We start from the raw sequence: 21,083 nt of genomic DNA, 5'->3' as shown, positions 1-21,083 counted from the left end.
ATAAGCATCAACATTCTTTTCTTTGTATTTATATCCATGGCCTCCAAGTCCTATCAACTTTGCTTTCATAAAACGTCTTATTAACCTAACTATAAAAACAGAGATTCAGAGCCAAAAAAAGCATGCTTCCTAGAGTTTCTTATATTCCTCCCTGTATTCCATTTCCACTGAATGAACTACTAATGAACTAATTCAGGCTCTACTCACCTCTCTCAGAACTACTGTGAAAGATTTCTAAATAGTTCCCCTATTTTTCTTTCTAACTTATCTTGAATATTGTCACCAACTCACTTTTCTAACACTGCTTTCATGATGCCATGCCTCAGTTCAATAATTTTCAGTGGCTTCCCAATGTCTAAAGCAGTAATTCAGAAGGATGAAAAACAATGAAATAACTTTATATTTGGGAAACAACAACAACAAAAACATTTTTTGTTTCATTATTTAAATTGCCAAAAGCAAAGGCAACTGTGAATGGCAGAGCATGAATAAAAGCAGGATGATAAAACCCTAATTCCTTAATTTGGCATTCAACACCCTTCAGAATCCAGATCTACCACACATTTTCAATCTTAATTAACACTGGCTTAGAACACGTCCAGAGACCAGCTCAATGCCATCCTTTATGAATGTTTGCATATCCTCAAAGCCTAGGTTAACCAACCACCTTTTTAACCTGAAGCCAATGCTTCTCTATGAAAAATGGTCAGCAGGGGAGAGGATTCAGTCTCACTTCAGTTACTTCATGCAATGGGGATGCTCCAAGCACAACAGCAAACAGCAAAATTACAACTTACCAAGTAAGGGAAATCAGCGTTTACTCAAAAAATAGGGTAGACAACAATGTTACATACACAACTGTCAGGGATCTACCATATTCACTAACATAAATCCTCTTCCAGTCAGACTGCTCTATGTTTCTAACCATGTTCTGCACATTTCTCAGCTCTTTGTCTTTACTCACATCAGTCCTTTTAGTTTCTCTAAGTCTTCAAAACTACATTTCTGCTCCAAAATCCCAATATAAATATTTAAGGAGCACATTTCTAAAATAAACAATATTTTAAAAAGCAAATTTTTTTACCATGGCCTGTTAGAGACCTCAAATGATCTAAGTGTAGTCCACCTCCCCACGCTCACCTTATACCACTCTCCCCCTAGTTTTTCTCACTAGTCTTCTTACTAGATTCTCAAACATACAAAGCTTATTACTGCCTCAGGGCTTTTGCCTCCTAGGAGCTTCTTGGAAATTTTTTACACCTGCAGCTTAAATCTCCCCTCCTCAGAAAGGCCTCTCTCAGTGCCACCCTACCTAAAAAGGCTCCCACACATCTCAGTCATTTTCCACACCACCATTCTGCTTATTTTCCTCATAACACTTAACACTAATCTGCCTTCCTTAATTATGTGCATATTATCTGTACTCCCCCCACGGGGAACACATGTGTCTTGCTTATTGCTATATGCTCAGAGCCTAGAATAGTGCCTCTTTGTAGGTAATCAATAATCAGTTGAATGAATGAACTCGTTAAGAAACCTAGACTCAGTGAAACGCCTTAACTATCTGTGCCCAAAATCATAATGTTGCTGTATTTACTAAAGGAACTAAACTTTCCAAATAGGCAACATCAATCCAGAATTAGGGAACTATGTAAAGATAGAGTCGCTGAGTAAGCAATATTCTTTCTCCTTTGTCTTCCAAACTTAGTATTCCAAAAGTCAAAATTCCAAGAGAATGCTGTCACCTCCTGAATCTCCAAGGTTCAAACAACAGAACTCTTTTCTTTGTTTCCATGAAGGAATACAAGATGACAAATTAGTATGCCTTTCTTAATCATTAAATTTATCATTTGTAAATTTCTTATTATTTAATATTTTTCTACCTCAGTTTCTCTAAAATGTGTGTTTTTACCCAGAAAAAGGAAAATATGAGTTACTCCTCAGATTCTAATATCTTTAGTGTAGTGAATAATGTTTTGAGTAATGTTTGGGGGTATGTCAATATCAAAATGCTACTCAGAAACATCACTATTGGCTTATTTTCCCCACTGTGGAGCAGGAGTGAATTGAAGAAAAAAAAAATTCTTCTGTGATCTCCCACTGAGTTCCTTTTTCTAGAAAAAGAACCATTTCTAAAATCCTACAAGGCTATGACAATTTGTCAGCAGGCTGTTACACTACCTGATTCTTGGTTCTTGCCCTTTTATACATAAAAATCCTACTACTAGTGGGACACTTTGTCCCAAAAGTAACAACCTATTTGTTATTGAGCTAATTAACGTGTCTAATAAGATGAATTCTCAATCTCTAACGAACTTGATTTTTTCTCTTCCAAAATAAAGTTTCCCAAGATGAAAAGGGTAATAAAACAATGTCACTAATAATAACAACAACACACAACCAGATGCTCGTGAATGAAAAGATTTGAAAACTATTCACAGACTATGCAGATTTGTCTCTGCAGACCTAAAACATTACTTCTACGAAGTAGTATTTCTAACCAATAAACGAAAACGTCTGTCTCAAAACATTTCATTAAGTCTCATGGCAAATCTGCCACAAGTTCACCTGGCCTATTCCCGATAGGGAATCCACAGGTTTCCCCTTCTTTAGGAATGTCAACCATTTTGCCTTTTCCTTTTTTCTCTACGATTCAATCACGATGCTTAATAGGCTAAACCTGTCCACCCTAACAGCAATTCCTCTGACCCTGCGGCAGAGGCCCTGGCAGCACTGCGCCCCCTCGGAACACGACGCCCAGGTCCTACTTCCCCGGCTCGGTTAAGCCGGGAGGCGGGGGGAGACGCCACATCACAACCCGGTAAGCTGGGCGGTGGCAGGCCTTCGCCAGAACTCCTCTCCCCAGTTCTCCACGAGTCACACCACTGGAGGCGCTCTCCCTTCACTGCAGTCGGGTCAAAGTGGACGTTCTCCACTGGACCAGAGGGGGGAGGGGGGGATGAAGCGCATGGGGCCACCCAAGCCGAGGGAGGGTTGAGGAGGGGGGCCAGAGGTGAATGCAGGCAAAGACCAACAGCAAAACTGCGTCTTTTCCCCAGGAGCAACCCAGACGGGCAAACAAAAGATTAGGCCACCAAGGCCTTCCATCCTCACCCCGGAACCGAGCCAGCCCGATGAATCCGCACCCCTAGTTCCTCGATACACACCCAGCTCCTGCAAGGGGTGGGTTCCTAACTTCCCGGACGCGGTGGAATGGAGACCTGAGAGAAGAACCTGGGAGCGGGCGGGGTGCACTTGTTCCCCGACACCCAGACGGACAATAAAGAACACGCCCGGGCTTCCTCGACCGCCCCACCCTGCTCCCCGCGGCTCCCACCAGCGGGGCGCCTTGTCCGCAGACAAAGCCCCCTACGGGCGGAGAGGAAGGCTGGGCGCAGGCTTTGGGGGCTGCGCACAAAAGAAGGAGGGGCGCGAGGGGCGGCGCGAGGCGAAGGGCGCGGCACTCACCCACTGAGCCGGAGGAGCCCCTGCGTTTGGGCGCGGCCGGCGTGGAGGGGGGCGCGGCGGGGGCAGGGGCGGCCGGGATCCACGCGGGCTCCGCCTGAGGGCTCACGTCGGCCGGGGGAGGAGGGGGAGGCCGGGCTGGAGGCTCATCGTCCTCAGAGAGCTGGGAGGGCGAGGTTTTGGTAATGGAGGGTAGGGAGGGCGCTGGCTCCGCCGACGACGCGGGGCTCGGGTCCCAAGACGGCTGCCGCTCCGGGGCGGCGAGGGGCGCTGCCGGCAGGGGCCCCCGGGGCGCCGGGGGCACGAAGTCATTGCCGAAGTCCAGCAGGGGCGCGCCAGCCGGGGTGGCGGCGGCGGCGGGCACTGGGGCCGCCGACAGCGCGGCGGCGGGCTTCCTCTCGAGCACCTCCAGCTCCTCCAGGTCCTCGTCCTCGTCCTCGTCTTCCTCCTCCTCTTCCTCTTCGTCCTCGGGCTCCTTCACGAACTGGTACTTGAACGCGGGCTGAGGCCGGGGCGGGCTGTCCGAGGACGAGGAGACCATTGGCGACTGGTCCATGTCTTCCATTGCTGGCGGGGAAGAGATGATGGTGCAGCTGCTGCCTCCGCGGGAGACGCTTCTCCTCACAGCCGCGGGCAGTTATGGGGGGTGGGGAAGACTGAGAGGGGCAGGGCCCAACGAGCCGAGGGACCTGCAGTGGCGACGGCTCCCGGAACAATGAGACTGCTCCTCCTGCCTCCGCGCCCGTGATGCGCCACCCGCCCCGTCCCCAGTTGCCGCCGCCGCCGCCGCCCAGACGAGCGAAGGAGAGAGGCCAGCCGACTCTCCGCCCAGTTTGGCGTGACTCACGCTCCTGCCAGGGAGAGGCAGGCACTAACGCGGGAGGAAGCGAGCCAATCGGCTAAGAGATAGAGTTGACGGGCAACCAGCCGGCCCAACGGGAAAGGAAAAAGACGCAAGTGGGTGGGTGTTACCGCACTTCCTCTCTTTTACCGGCCAGGCTGGGTTCGATGGGCGGGGTTTGGAGCTGGGAACCCCACAGTCCGCCTAGGGTAGTAGAGGGTCGAACTGGGGGTCTAGGCCTTGCCCACAGCTGGAGGTCAGTCTGTGTAATTAGAGTACTGGGAAAGCGAGCCCGCTGCCTGCCTGCCCTGAAGGGTCGGAGACGCTCCTGGCGCGCCACCGGAAAGGCGTTATCTTGGGGACTGGGAGTGGAAACTTTCCTCCCAAGAAAGGAAAAATCCCAGAGCGCAGAAAGGTACCAAATAACGGGACCGTGGAGTAGCCTTAAGGATTGAAGTATACGTTAAATTTTAGATTTTGAAATAAGATTGTCTTTTTTCAAACTTAAATTCCCAAACCACCTTATCACTACTACCATCACCACCTTAAAAGAAAAAATAATATTTTTGACAGTTTTAAGATCAGTCCCAGTCTAAACTGCGGATCCTGGATGACGTAGGCAAAACAGCTGGGCTGGACGATCTAGGGACTGGGGCAGACCATTTGAAAGTCTGCTCATCTTCAAAGAGGGTTTTGGGATCTGCCCGCTACTGGACTCTTACTTGGTAGAAGGATGAGTCACCCAAAGAGGAAGGGGAGAGAGGAAAGTGGAAAGAGAACGATGCCTTGGAGGGCAAATTTGATTCACATTATATTTCAGTCACTTAAGGCTCATGAGTCAACATTTCGGATGATTCAGGCCTTCTGGGAGTCAGGAAGCCAAATACATACTCATTTCTTTGGTATGCCAGAATAAGCATAATCCCCATTCCACTTTTTCCAGAACTGGAGGGTTTAAAGAAAGTGGTTGCAGAACATTTAAGTATCAGCATCCAGAGATTTACAGATCCCTTTTATCTTTCTGATATACCTTTCAAAAATATTCCCTTCCTGCCTAATCTGGAGGCCCTGGAGAGAGGAGGTTAGCTTGCTTTCAAGTTGCTCACAGTCTAGGCCTGCAGTGTTCAATACCTTAGCCATTGGCTACTCCTGGCTATTGAGCACTTGAAATGTGAGTCATCTGAAATGAGATGTGCTGTAAGTTTGAAATGCACACTAGATTTTGAGAGTTAGTACAAAAAATTTAAATATCTCAATTTTTATATTGGTTACATGTTGGATTGATAATATTTTGGCTATATTGGGATAAATGTAATATATTATTAATTTCATTTGTTTCTTTTTAATGCATCATCTAGAAATTTTTAAATATATATGGCTTATATTTTATTTCTATTGAACAGTGCTAGTCTGAATTGACGATTAAGAAATGTTGATTGGGACTTCCCTGGTGGCGCAGTGGTTAAGAATCCGCCTGCCAATGCGGGGGACACGGGTTCAAGCCCTGGTCCAGGAAGATCCCTCATGAGCAACTAAGCCCGTGCACCACAACTATTGAGCCTGCACTCTAGAGCCCGCGAGTCACAACTACTGAGCCCGCATGCCACAACTACTGAAGCCCGCACGCCTAGAGCCCATGCACCACAGTAAGAGAAGCCACCGCAATGAGAAGCCCACGCACCGCAACAAATAGTATCCCCCGCTCGCCGCACCTACAGAAAGACCATGTGCAGCAACAAAAATCCAATGCAACCAAAAATAAATAAATTTATTTTTTTTAAAAAAAGGAAATGTTGATTGCCATGGGGAATCACGGGTTATTTAAGCAAATTCTTAGCTCCAACTAATTAATATTACCCTAGGCTCAATTTGGGTATTAAAAAGGAAAAGCAGGGGTTGGGGGGAGGGAGGAGGGACACAGAGGTGGAACACAGGAGATTTTTAGGGCAGTGAAACTATTCTGTATGACACTGTGATGATGGATACATGACATTTTACATTTGGCAAAACTCAGAACTGTACAACACAAAGAGTGAACCGTAATGTAAACTGTGGACTTTAGTAATATATCAGTATTGGTTCATCACACCAATGCAAGATGTTAGTTATGGGGGAAACCGATTGAGAGGTGGGCATGGGAGTGTATAAGAACTCTCTTTAATGTTCAGTTCTTCTGTAAATGTAAAACTAATAAATAAACTTTATTTTTTTTTTTAAAGGAAAGGTAGAACAAGATTTCCTGGCAATGTTACCTGATCAGGTTAGTTATCAACAATACATTCAAGACCTGACTTATCGGGGCTTCCCTGGTGGTGCAGTGGTTAAGAATCCACCTGCCAATGCAGGGGACACGGGCTCCAGCCCTGGTCCAGGAAGATCCCACATGCTGCGGAGCAGCTAAGCCTGTGCACCACAGCTACTGAGCCTGCACTCTAGAGCCCGCCAGCCACAACTACTGGAGCCCGTGTGCCACAACTACTGAAGCCCGCATGCCTAGAGCCTGTGCTCCATAACAAGAGAAGCCACCACAATGAGAAGCCCTCGCACTGCAAAGAAGAGTAGCCCCCACAGGCCACAACTAGAGAAAGCCCACACACAGGAACGGAAGACCCAATGCAGCCAAAAAATTAATTAATTAATTAATTAATTAAATCTATTAAAAAAAAAAGACCTGACTTACCAGTCCCACAGAGATGAACTGGCTTTATTTTTAGAAAATTGTTGTGAGTTGCTTTGAGTTTGTTTGTTTTTAGAAGGGTTGGGAAGAGTAGGAAGAGAGAAGTGTTAGTGTAGAATTTGGGGGCAGGAGGTTAATGCCAAAGTAAAAATTTTTAACAAAACAGATTCCTCAATAATAAAACAGTCCTGTTTCAAGTATTTGTCAAATATTTGTCAAAAATTATCAAAAACATACATGATTTTTCAACTAAGTCCATATACTAGCAAAAATATACTAGCAAAATTCTATGGTATGAACTCTTCTATTAAATCACAATTGAGCCATCAGCAGTTCAGTCTTCCCCATACTGTTTTTCCTACTGTGATTGTTCTGAAACTCCTTAATGGAAAGTTTCACAGGGTTTTAACATATTAATTGTAAGTTGCTTATATGATATTTCTGCATTCGTATATCTCTGTATCTGCTATTACTAAAATAGTCACAAAGAAATATCTTTAATTTATTAAAATTGTCATAAAAGAATGATTACAGAAAAGTGGTAGATTTATAATTTTAATATTAAATAGCATTAAATATTGAGGCAATAATATAAGCACTCTCCTCTGACACAGGAGAAAAATAAGAATTTTATATTGTTATCTCAGTGACTTCTAAAAAATTAAGTATTTGATGGATGAATAAGAATAAAGAGCTTATCCAGTGTTCATAGAATGGTCATCAAAGCATAAGGAAAGGAGAATGTTACTGCTATACCAGAATTAAAAGTAGTGTTAGTGACACATTAGGGTAACTAGATGTAAATACCACTCTCACTAACAAGAACATTCTTATAGGTATTTTGAAATGGTTAAAGGAAGAGTATAAATTCTAGTTCATAATAATAGAAAATAATTATTCAATGAATTATCTTTGAAATTATCTTACCAGATGTAGAAGTTTAAAGTTTCCAGTTACAATGGGTTAATAACTGTTCTCTCTTAGAACATTAAAAAATATCCATTCAGGCTGGTGGAATCTCAGAGTTGGAAGAACTCTGGGAAATCAGCTTGACCAATCTCCCTCCCATTACAAGAATTCCCTACAGAAGGTTTTTTAAACTTGGCCATCTGTGGTAGATTAAAAATGGCTACAAACTCTGCAACAACACCCATCAAGAGGTTGGGTCAATTTCCCCATCTCTGGATCTGGCCTTGTGACTTTTTTGTCCAATAGAATATGCTGGAAATGTTCCAAGCCTAACCAGCAGAAGTATTACAGCTTCCACGCTCTCTCTCTTGGCATGCTGAGGCCCCAGATGACAGACATGGAGAGAAAGACCTAGCCGTCCCAGCCACAGAGCTGATGTCCCAGAAATATGAGACCATCTCAGAATGAATGTTCAGCCAACCCACAGAATCATGATAAATAATGAATCACTATTTTAAACTACTACCTTTTGGGATGGTCCATTACGGAGCAAAAGCTAACTGAAACATCAGCCATGTTGTGCTTCCATTATGTGCTTAATTCATTCATACATGATATGTATACATTGTGTATTTACTCTGCACCAAGCACTGTTCAAGACTCTGAACAACGGCACTGAACAAATCAGACACAAATGTGCATGAACACTTTCAGTAAAGGAAGACTCACTACTTAGGGAAATAGCCCATTCCATTTCTGTAGTAGTATAGCTTATTGTAGAGTGTTGAATTGACACCTAATCTGGTATACATACATAGAACAGGTTAATTGTCCTTGCATCATGTATGCCCCCTGAGAGAGTTAAAAGCGTGGGATGGGTGTACTCTTGTCTACATACTGTAGGATGTAGACTGGAGAGTAGATTCAGCAACCATGGGAGAAAGATGAAAGGTAGAGTCCTGACAAATCTGTTACAAGAAGCTGTGCATCACAGCTTTTTTGCCGACAGAGAAAGACTTGCTTGTGTTCAAAGAGCACCAATGAGCTACGTTCAACCTTTGTATTCAAAAAAGACTAAAACATCATTTTGGCACTCTTAAGGGAAAAATTAACAGCTTGCTATGTCATTGTCCCTACCATTTCACTGGGATTTTAGATTTCATGAAATGTACCTTTTTGTGAAATGCAGCTTATGGTTCTGGCTAACATCTTGACATACACTAAGTTCATCTGTAATAAGAATAGACATTTAAATAGTATAAGATCAACGTCTTTGGCCATGCTGGTTATACACTGACAATTAGAGTTGGACCTAAAATTAAAATTTCAAGTTTCAAAGAGAAATCATATAATATGCAAGTGAAAGTCATAAGGCCCAAAAAGGTCCTCTGCATTTCCTTCCTAGTTTAATATGCATCATTTCTCTGGTGATATTTATTTTGATCTAGCAAAAAAACTATTTTTGATCAGTTGTTCTAAGCATCACAAATCCAAGCAAAGAAATTCCTAAACCATCTTAGAGAAATAAAAGAAAATCTGTCCTCATGAGAAAAAAAGAACTACAACGAAGAGTTTAAAAAATTATCTGGGTTATAAATAACTCACTCTAGTAGGTATCCCACTCTTCCTAATACCTAAACATTGAGGTATAAATTTTGTTATTTTATTGTGAATGGAAATAGAAACCAGGTGGTCACTATCTTTAAAATAAACATTATTCATTTCTTCAACTAAAATCTATTGAGCATCTAACACATTTCCTAACATCAAGGAACATATAGTCTAGTTTATGTAAGAATATATAGGTATATATACATATGTGTGTATACACATTCATATATGTGTGTATATATGTATATACATATGTGTATGAATATATATTACATGTATCAATATATAATAGAGAGAGGGAGACAGACAGACAGACTGGTCTAAGTGAAACATAACTATTGCTTATAGTTCAGGCAGAAGTTGATGAAAGCCTAAACTAATAGCATAGGAAATAGGAGAAGATAAATTTGAAAAACATTTAAGTTGAATTCATAGAATTTGGTGACTAATAGGATGGAGAGGCTGAAGAAAGAGAAGCTGATTCTAAGGTTTAAGTTTAGGTGACAAGGTAAATTGGTACTGCCATTATTAAAGAAAAGAAGTCAGGAGAGGAGCACAGAATGGGTGAGTAATGCTGGGGAGGATATAATGACCTAAATTTTTAGATCCAATGAACTTGAGTTGCCTGAAGAACATTGGAGTAGTAGAAATAATCAGGAGACAGCTGGAAAACTAGGGCTGGAGCTTAAATCTAGTCTGGAGAGCAGGTAGCTAAACCTGTTGGTTAGGTTTCATGGGTAAATATTTGAGGAAAAATGGTGGGGTAAAGGAGAGGATGGCCAAGCAGGTTGGTGGATACTGTCTACTGCCCATGGGAGAAAAAGGCCTAGAGTAGAGCCCTGGGAAAGATCAACATGAAGTACCTCTGGACGTATTTGAACAATGTTATTTCCACTGATCCTTTTCTTTTCCTAGACAGTACAAATCAAAACAAAACAAAAAACTCCAATAGGTCCAGTTTTTAAATAGGCGCTCATTTTGTTTTCTCCATTCACCTTAAACTCAGAACTCAAAATAATATTCCAGTAAGTGCCCAGTTTAATTCTATTCAGCAGTAAGTAATCTATAGTAATAGGGACAGCACCAATAATTTAAGCCTCAGATAATTCTTAAACCCTCATTAAACTGGTAACTCCAGCCGCTTAGCCAATAACAAGTGGTAGAATTGCCAGGTAGACTTTTGCTTCTTTCTGTAACTAACCAGCCACTAATGAAGATGCTAAAGAGAAGGAAATGGCTGAAAGAAAGGCAATAAGAGATTAAGCAAACTCTATAAATTACAAAATTAAACAATAAATGATTCTTTTATATACGACTTGTATTTATGAGGTATACAATTTTTTTAATCAACAGATCTATATTGCTCATATTCAACTTTTTTTCTACTTTCCTGAGAACTGAGAAACACATTCATCACTGGAAATGCTATAGTATATTACCCTGCATGTGTCTTTTTTGAAATTCATTTTCCTTTTATTACTACAAACTTATTATCATCTATTATTTCCATTTTATCTGAGTTTTATTTATTGTCCGGAGTGGAAATTTTTCCTGTCAAGTGGTAAAAGTAATGTTGTAAATCACTTATGAAATGATAAATACTATTTACTCTATTGAGTTAAATATGGTGTGTCATTCATTTCCTCTCCCTCCTAAAACCCCATTAAAATGTCAGTAAAGCAATAAAAATGGTATTAACCAACAAAGACAAAGAGAATAACAGAGGAGACAACAGTGTATAAAATATTTCAACATATTTTTGGAAGACAAAGCAGATAGAGGAGCAGTTACTGATTTAGCAGACTGTGAAGTTACAACCTAAACACATCTCAAGGGGCAATATCAACTAGAAGTAAGTCATTTTGTGCCATAGAATCCTTGAGATGCTCAGCCCTTGGAGGTGCTAGTATTGAAAACAAGTGGATTAAGTAAGAGAGGAATCCTCAGCCCCTTTGTCCCCTTCCTACACCCAGAAAGCCTGCAGCAAGGCTTAAACATATCACCACTGCCCCACTATCACTGCTCCCCCAGCCCCTGCTGTCCCCTATACCTCATTCTCCTCCAGAAAGGAAACTGGAGGATTCATTTGTGGAGAAACAAAATGGTTCCAGTGAAAATTTCTCAAAGTATTGGCATTTGGAGTACCCCAGTAAAAAGACTTGATGAGCCCCACCTGCCCCCTTCTCCCCACAAAGCTTCTGTCCATTTTTTAAAATTCTCTACTCTTAAACATAAAACAAAACACAAGAACCACCAGTCATTTCACAAAAGTCTTGAATGGAAGCTAAAAATGAAAATAAACGAAAAAGAAACTTGAGGGAACAGAGGCATACAGAAAACAGAAGAAAACATCATAGAAACTTTAATATTTACAGGGAGATAACAGCATATATCACTCCATAAAACAAAAAACAGAAATAACAAAAAGGAAAAAAAATCAAAGAACATGAGTGAGTTCACAAATTAAAACCAATTTCATGTTCATAGCAGCATTATTTACAATAGCCAAAAGGTAGAAACAACCCAGGGTCTATTAATGAATGAATAGAAAAACAAAATGTGATATATACATACAATGGAATACTATTCAGCCTTAAAAAGGAATGAAATTCGGATACATGCTACAACATGGTTGAAGACTAAGTGAAATAAACCAGACACAAAGGGACAAGTAATGTATGATTCCACTTATATGAGGTACCTAGAATAGTCAAATACATAGAGACAGAAAGTAAAACAGTGGGTACCAGGGCTAAGGGAAGGTGGAAATGGGGAGTTAGTATTTAGAGAGTATTTGGTATACACAGAGTTTCATTATGCGATGATGAAGAAGTTCTGGAGATGGATAGTGGTGATAGTTGCACAACAATGTGAATGCATTTAATGCCACTGAACTGCTCACTTAAAAGTGGTTATAATGGTAAATTTCATTTTACTACATCAAAAAGATTTTAATTGCAACTTTAAAAAATTAAAGTGTTGGAAGTTACATTTGTAAAACTTCCCAGGGAAATAGAAAAAAGAACAAAAAGATGTATTAGTAACAAACAAATGGAAATTGAAGTATTTTCTTTTTTAAAAAAAGCAACACCATTTACAATAGCCTCAGAAAACATGAAATATTTAAGGATGGATTTAACAAAATATGACCAAGACCATTACACTACAAACATTGCTAGAGAAATTAAAGAAACTAGAAGGACTTCAACTTGACTTCAAGATTTATAATAAAGCTACAATAATTAAGACAGTGTAGTACTGGCATAAAAATGGACAAGTAGATCAGTGGAACAGAATAGAGTCCAGAAATAGACTCATAGACCCACATATGTATAGTCAGGTTTTTACACTGGTGTCAAAGTATTTCAGTGGGGAAAGCATAGTCTTTTCAACAAATTGTGCTGGAAAAATTGGACATCCATATGCAAACACACACACACACACACACACACACACGACCTTTGATCCTTATCTCACATCATAATAAAAAAATTAGTTCAAAATGAATCATGGACATAAATAGAACAGTCAAAGCTACAAAATTTGGCAAGAATACATAATGAATGTTCTTGCAAGTATAAAATGGTACCACCAATTTGGAAAATCATTTGGTAATTACTTATAAAGTTAAACATACCTAATGATATGACTCAGCAATTTTACTCCTGGATATTTATCCAAGAGAAATGAGAACTGGAAACAACCCAAACGTCCATCAACTAATGAATGGATAAACATATTGTGGCTTTGGAATCCTACTCGACAATAAAAAGGAATAAACTATTGATATACACAGCATGGAGGAAACTCAAAAGGATTATATTAATGAAAGAAGCAAGACACAAAAGCCTCCATACCCTATGATTCTGTTTATGTGATTCTTAAAAGGGCAAAACCACCAGGGGCACGGGGAGGGGAGGGAGTGATTGCAGAGGGGATAGGGAACTTCTTGGAGTGATAGTGTTGATGGTTACACGACTAATATACGTTGTCAAAACTCATTGAACTATATGATTAATATGAGTGAACTTTGTTGGATAAAAATTATATCTCAGTAAAGCTGATTATTTTTCTTAAAAAAGACAAAGATGTAATACAGAAGACAAACGATGAAAAAGCTAGATGATAAATTTGGGAGGCCTGTGAATCACTAATAAGAGTTCCAGAAAGAAAGAACAGAAAAAACACAGTTTCCTGTTAACCTAATTTGTCCTCTGGGAAGGTGAACTTGCAGTATGGTACTTCAAGTTCCATGACAGAGCATTATTTAAGAGTTTACATTTTAACTTAACCTTATAAATGTGTGCAGACTTTTCTGGGTGTCAATAAATGTTTTAAGACTATTTCTTAAACAATTTTCCTTCTCTAAATCACCTTCTATCTCTATGAAATTGATAGTGTTGTAAATAAAGCTAAGTCTAGCTTAAGTTGTTATTTAGATCTTAGAATTGGGGCTAGTTGCTGTTTTCAGGTGACTATGTACTGTGCAATTTTTTAAAAAGAAACTATTATTTAAAATGAATGTTTCCTAAGCATATTGTGCTTTCATTGCTGAACCTCTGAAACCCAGCCATTAATCTTTTTTTAAACAGCTTTATTGAGGTATAATTCTCATACCATACAATTCATGCATTTAAAGTGTACAACTCAGTGCCAACTATTCTTCACCTTTTGTACAAGTTTTGAATAAGATATGGAAGAAAATACGATGTGATTCAGTAGAGCAAGATTCTAGATCCCCAGCTTGGTGACCTTTAGGAGCCTCTGGGCTTCAATATCCTCATCTGTGAATCAGGGGATTAAACCTAATGACTCTCTCGCTCTGATCTACCTTCAAAATCATTTTTTATTGTTTATTTTTAGCCTTTAATTTCTCTCTAGTGCCAACATCAAATATTGGGATAAGCAGCTCAGAAAGATGTATTTTACAGTAGAAGAGTTGCAACAATGCTCTGAATTAAAGATGATGCAGGCAGATTTATTACAGCATTTGGAAGTCTTCATAAATGTAACGAGATTCTTTAGAGCCTTTCTTGAAAGAAGACAGTTTCCTTTTATACGTTTCAAAGTAAGAAAAAAAAGAGAAAGAGGATATTCACATGGTGTGTTTAACTTAGATGAGCTTCTCTTCTAACTTTATCTTTCTCATTTCTGAAAGCAAATATGAAAACTATGTAGAAAGTTGAACCGGCTTGGAAACATATGCAAGAAAACTATATTAACGTCAGTGATTCAGCCACATATCTTAATCAAAAATATAAAAAACATTGCCTTCCAAGCTTTTGCTGAAGTAGAAAATGAAGAGTTCCCATAAAAGCCTGGTTGACATGCAAAATTTTATCACTGCAGATTTTAATAGTATATTCCTTCATTTGTTTCTTTTCTCTATTTCAAATAACAAAGGTAAAGTTATGCTTTTAAATTAATATGCGTATATTCCTAAAAAGCTTACAAGGGATTTCTTAGTAACTAGATATTGCTGTGGGTTGAATTGTGTCCTCCCCAAAGATATGTTAAAGTCCTAACCCCAGTACCCCAGAATGTGACCTTACTTGAAAATAGGGTCATCACAGATGTAGTTAGTGAAGATGAGGTCATAATGGAGTAGGGTGGGCCCTTAATCCAATATGATTGGGATCCTTTTAAGAAAAGTAGAAGACAGACACATAGGGAAGACAGCCATGTGAAGATGGGGCAGAAATTGGAGTCATACTGCCACAAGCCAAGGAACACCAAGGCTTCCAGAATCTGGAAGAGGCAAGGAAGGATTCTAGAGGCTTTGAAGGGAGCATGGCTCAGTCAACAAGTTGATTTCCTACATCTAGCCTCCAAAAGTGTGAGAGAATACATTTCTGTTTCTTTAAACCACCCAGTTTGTGGTATTTTGTTATGGCAGCCTTAGGAAACTAATACAAACATAGCCAAATTTTACATGCATGCGGATGTGCACACACAAAAAGAGAACCCTCATTTTAGTCAAATTATTGGATTTCAAAAAAACTAATATAATCAGTGTGAACTTGAGTAATTAATTAAAATAATGCATGATGCCTTATAACCTTTACACAATCTCTTGAAGACATTGCCTTTCTAAATTTTGTGTTATATAAGGGAACTAAGCTGAAAAAAAGGAAAGGAAAGGAAAGGAAAAAGGAAAGGAAAAAAAGGAAGGGGGAGGGGAGGGAAGGGGAGGGAAGGTGTATTTTTCCAAGGGAGATATAACACAATATCTCTGAGAGAGGCAAGACTGCCTACTCAAAGGATAAAAACTCAGAAAACAGCTACAAGAGAACTATTTCTAAATCGGCAGCCAAGTTACAGCATTTGTTATTACTAAACCATTTGAGTCTCAAAGGAAGAATTTGAGACAGTAATAACTTATTTCATAATTTTATGATGAAACCTACATGGAAAATTTTCATAAACAGCTTTAACTATGAAAATACTAAACAAGGAAGTGATAGACAATTTTTCTTCATGTCCTTTGTTGCTAGATTTAGTACATGTGATTTCTTTTATTTATTTATTTTTTTGGAGAAAAATTTTAAACTTCATTAAAAGATATTATAGAGACAAAGATATGAAGAGTTATAAGATTCAGTATCATAAAGGAGGCAATTAGTCCCAAACTGATTAGTATGGTCAAAGAAGTTCAAATCAAAATCACAAGACTTTTACATGAAACTTGACAAGGTGCTTTGAAAATTTACATAGAAGAACACATAGTTGAGAATAGCAAAGACTCTCTCAACTCGCTTCCCCTATCTAGCTTGGTGAAACCACAAGCTCAGTTAAATCCAAACCTGCTTTCTCTATTCTTGCACCATCATAACTTAAAGTGGCTGGAGAAAAGCATACAGCTCTGCCGTCCAACCTGAATTTGTATTCCTCCTCACTAATCTCAAATGTACCCTAACTCGATAGGCCAGTCATTATGTATGTGTATATGATTTTATTGGAAATCTCTCTGAGAACATATTTAGGGATTCATGAGCCCTGTAGGGTCTTAGCTTATAGATTACGATTCAAGCATGGCATTCCTGCCTGTTGTCTTTATAGGGTCATACTGATTCTCCAAAACTTTACAAACACTTCATAATCACTTTCCATATTTAGATCAAAACCTCTCCAAAGCAATAACCCATCTTGTCCTATTCCATTCTCAAGTCTCACCAAGCTTAGTTATCAATTTTACTTTCATCTCTTTTGCCACTTCCAAGCAGAGCTCTGCTGTTATAGCCAGTACGAGTGACCACCACCAAGAAGAGAAGCATTCAAGTGAGCAATGTTATTACAAATAATAACAACTTGGAAGGGAAAATATTATGTCGATTTGGAGCTAGAATGCTCTTAAAAATTTTTTTATTCACAAACAGTTTCCAAATGTAAAGCTTGTGAGAAAGGTGCCATTTGCCAAAGGTAAGCCCTAAAGAAATGACTAGAGAGGTAAACGACAACCAGACCAGTTCAGACACACTTCATTCTGCGGCCTCACAAATGAACTGCATCGGCAGATGTCATTCCTGTTAAGTATGCCCCCAGAATATATTCTAAAACATGTTAAACAATTTGACAATCACTGTTTTGAAGAATCGCCTTCATTCTGAGACAGTGAAGGTAGGGGTTAAAAGCATAGATTCTAGAGCCAAACGTCTCAGGTTTAAATCCTGACAGTCTCACTTACTAGGTTTGTGATTTTGAACAATTATTTTCTCTGTGCCTCATTCCTTATCTGTTAAATAGGGATAATAATCGTGGCCACCTCAAAGACTGGTTTCAAGGATTAGTTGAGTAATCATAAAATACTTATAAGAGCACATGGAAGTATACTATGCAGTTTAGTTTTTATTCATAAACATTATGTAGGATATTTTATGCAGTGAAATACGAATTTCAGACAGTACAAGTCCTGGGAAGTTCTGAGAAGATGCTGCTATATTTAGAAGGAAGGAGGGATGTAAGGAAGGAAAGACGGATGGAAGACTGCTAACATTTGTTCTGCTGGAAAATCTCACCTAAAAAGACAGTATCTCTTTTGCTTTTCTCAAATAGCTTCTACTAATACCATGCTGAGCTCGTAGATAAGAAAAGTATTGAGAAGAAATAACATCCGTGAAGTTCATTTAGCACCATTATGACATGTAAGTGCTTTAGAGCCATATTCCTTATGTATTAAAATTTGGTATTGTTACTTAGGCAATACCTGTCTTTCTTAGTGGCATTCACCCCCACCTTCTTCAAAACAGAGATGGAAGGAAGGATCTGGTATGAATTACACATTACTCTGTGCTGTTATAATTGGTGATTAGGCAGTGGTCCTTGTTCCTGACTAGGAGACATCCAGGAGGTAACCAGAGGTGATAACAGAAGCATCAGCTAGTGTGAGAATTAACCCAGAGAAACTTTAAATAAAAATAGGATAAGCAGGGGAGTTCCCTGGTTGCCTAGTGGTTAGGATTCTGGGGTTTCACTGCCATGGCCCAGGTTCAGTCCCTGGTCAGAAAACTGAGATTCTGCAAGCCACATGGTGCGGCCAAAAAAAAACCAAACAAAAGAATTAGGATAAGCAGTCCTCCAGGTCTCAGGAGAGTATGCTCCTCATACTCTGGGTTGCTTCCTGCCAAAACGAAAAGAGATCATCAGCACTGGGTACCTATCTGAACCAAAGGTGGCCTCAGGGCCATGAAAATTAAAAGCTAGTTGACCAAGACTGCATTAGTAGGCACTTTGGGGGATATTAGGCTGGTCCACACCCCTTTGCTTTAACTTCCCTACACAGGGCTGAATCCCTGGCATCTATGTTTGTATCGTTTCCCTGCTCGCCTGTCCAGAGCTGATCAACCAAGGATGCGCACATGACCCTAGTCAGGTCAAACAGCACCTCAATCTCTCTGTCTCTGTCTCTCCGTCTGTCTCTAAGAATTAGCCCTGAGAGATAAGAAGCTGGGCTGGTCACCTGAACTGAGGATGAGTATACTCAAGAGCAAGGGGGTAGCTATGTTTGGCCTTATGCAGCCAAAGCAACCCAGTCAATCTGGAAAGAGAGAAAGAGAGAACTGGAGCCAATGAGCACAGTAAGTCAGACAAGAATTGGCTGCTTGTGTTCTTGACGGATCCCCAACTCCTGATTCTAATCCTTCCTGAAACCTGGCTGTACTGTCTACCTTCCTCGAGATACTCCATTCTTTAAAGAAATTTCTTTTTTGTTGTTGTTTACATTGGTATGAAATAAATTTCTGTTACCTGCAAACAAAAGAGCGTTGATGAATGCAGCTACAGGCATTATTGTATTATCTATGGTGTTAAAATCTTTTCTGATGATCGTTATCTGTAAAAGGCAGGTAGGAATGAGACTTCTCTGGTTATCCTTTTTATGTCGTTTTGACCTTCAAATTGTGTAATTGTATTACCTATTCAAAAATATTTAATTTAAAATTATTGTTGAAATAAGCTCTGCATATAGTGATAGTATTTTCCACATCAAAATTCAGGACACCTGATTTAATACAGAGTGCAAAAACAGATCAGAATTTTAAAACTCAGGCCCAGGGCTTCCCTGCTGGCGCAGTGGTTGAGAATCTGCCTGTCAATGCAGGGGACACGGGTTCGAGCCCTGGTCTGGGAAGATCCCACATGCCGCAGAGCAACTAAGTCCGTGAGCTACAACTACTGAGCCTGCGCGTCTGGAGCTTGTGCTCCGCAACAAGAGAGGCCGCGACAGTGAGAGGCCCGCGCACCGTGATGAAGAGTGGCTCCCGCTTGCCACAACTAGAGAAAGCCCTCGCACAGAAAGGAAGACTCAACACAGCCAAAAATAAATAAATTAATTAATTTAAAAAAATACTCAGGCGCATGCACCTTAGCTAGAAGTTTTTTTTACGGTGCAGGATAATAGGGTATGCAATAAGATATATATTTCCTATGTTTAAGTAGGAATGACTGACAGTATGGCTTGGTATCCAGAGAGTAACTCAACCCCCCTCAATGGACCTCTTTGGGATGCTATGAGATCTCCTGACCTAGGAAAAATGCACAAATGCAAAACATACTCTCTTAAATGGTTCCTGCACCCTTTGAAGCCCATCCATGGCTGCCAATATATTACAACTTACAGGAGGTAAATTTACATACCTGAAATGACTAAATAATCATACGGTGGTATTAAACATCTTAGTTAGTAGAAATTGGGGACATAGAAGATACAGAAATAGAGCACACTATAGAAAAGAGCAAAGCCTACGTGGGAAACATACGGACACAGGACTAGCTGGAGCAAGAGTTTGCGTTAGCAAATTGAACAGAGACAGCACATAACACAGAGTCTGCGATTTGGGTACTCAATTAATAGCAATTATTATTGTTAGGAAATAATAATAATTATTATTAGGAAAGGAAGATAAGGTCACATAGGTAAGGGGAGACCATATTCTAGAGGACCTGGAATGTCAGAGCAGTTAAGGCTTTACAAGTCATTGTATGTTTGCGCTGGAAAAGAACTTGATTCAATAAAACTATTTGGAACATGAAAAGAATAACTTGGAGAAAGTGAAGGGAAAATGGGTAGTAAGAGTATTTCATTGGGTTTTTTTTGTAGTACTAAAGATGAAAAGAACTTAAACAAGGGTGGTAGAGTGGAAATAAATAATATATTTGAGGGACTTAAAAAAAATGAAGAGACCTCGGGGGCTGATTAGTGATATACAGGGGATAAAGGAGAGGGGAAAGTCAGGGAAGATATATTTTTGATTTATTGTATTTTTATTATTTACTTATTATTAAATATTACTAAATTGATTTTCTATTTTATGGAACCTACAAGTGTTGCACTATGGGAATGTTTGCTCTGGGTAAAGGGTACAAACATTCTTGATTAAGCCGCCCACAGCTCACACCAAAACGAAGCTGAGATATGACGTGGGAGGGAATCAGGGGTTTCTCTTCAGCCATGAACAGCTTTTAACTGAATGTGTAGGCGGTGATAATGTTAAATGCACCACTCAAAATCACAGATTCTTTTTTACTCCTAAGGGATTACTATGGTATACATGCCAGCTACCAGCCACTTTCAGCTGGCATGCATTTCACAGCTTTGCTGTGTGGAGGAAATTTTTGCTGAAGTTCTCCTAGTAGAATCCGCAATGTTCTCCTATTGGGTTAAGCGCGATTCACGGTAGTTGGAGGTTTTCTTTCTCTCTGGATGATCACATTGGGTGCAGCTGCAGGAGCTCAGCCAGGAGAACAGGGAAAATAAAGTAGTGCTTCGTGGTTGCTAAGAAAAATGGGGGAAAAAATCCCACAGAAAGCTTTAGAAATCATCTCTAAGTCAAAATGTACTTCAATCATAAGGTAGCTCAGTTAGTTGTCCTTGGCACACTGCAGAGTCAAAAATGCAATGCTGGTCTTAAGTTTTGGCTTTCAGAAGGTAGTGCCATACATAAGGGACGTGGGACAGTCAGAAAACAAGGCTTCTGATACCAGATTTCTAACTACGGAGAGGACCTTGAGCAAGTCAATTAATCTCCTGTTATTCAGCCTGCAGCAAGGTATCATTTCAGGAATAAATGAAATTTTGTTTTCAAA

General features: G+C 39.9%; 2 protein-coding genes and 1 long non-coding RNA gene across 5 annotated transcripts in view; 1 reads left to right on the top strand and 2 right to left on the bottom strand.

Moving 5' to 3' along the window:
• Positions 1-4,275, bottom strand: part of RTN4 (reticulon 4) — a 66,739-nt gene extending 62,464 nt beyond the window's left edge. The window contains exon 1 of one of the 3 annotated variants that reach the window (XM_067705009.1): positions 3,469-4,275. In XM_067705009.1, the coding sequence (XP_067561110.1) occupies positions 3,469-4,030 (562 nt within the window). In that variant the 5' untranslated portion in view covers positions 4,031-4,275. The remainder of the gene's footprint in view (positions 1-3,468) is intronic. The other 2 variants (XM_067705010.1, XM_067705011.1) reach the window with 2 other exon arrangements.
• Positions 1-21,083, bottom strand: part of CLHC1 (clathrin heavy chain linker domain containing 1) — a 213,134-nt gene that overhangs the window by 12,568 nt on the left and 179,483 nt on the right. The gene's annotated exons all lie outside the window — the stretch shown is intronic.
• Positions 4,467-7,000, top strand: LOC137206232 (uncharacterized). The gene is made up of 2 exons (XR_010934553.1): positions 4,467-4,721; positions 6,526-7,000. It is a non-coding gene; the product is annotated as an uncharacterized lncRNA (long non-coding RNA).

This window comes from Pseudorca crassidens, chromosome 14 (assembly GCF_039906515.1).
Source record: "Pseudorca crassidens isolate mPseCra1 chromosome 14, mPseCra1.hap1, whole genome shotgun sequence".
In the NCBI taxonomy this organism is placed as follows: Eukaryota; Metazoa; Chordata; class Mammalia; order Artiodactyla; family Delphinidae; genus Pseudorca; species Pseudorca crassidens.
The sequence above is the reverse complement of the archived record's forward strand: the minus strand, read 5'-3'. Positions and strand labels throughout refer to the sequence as shown.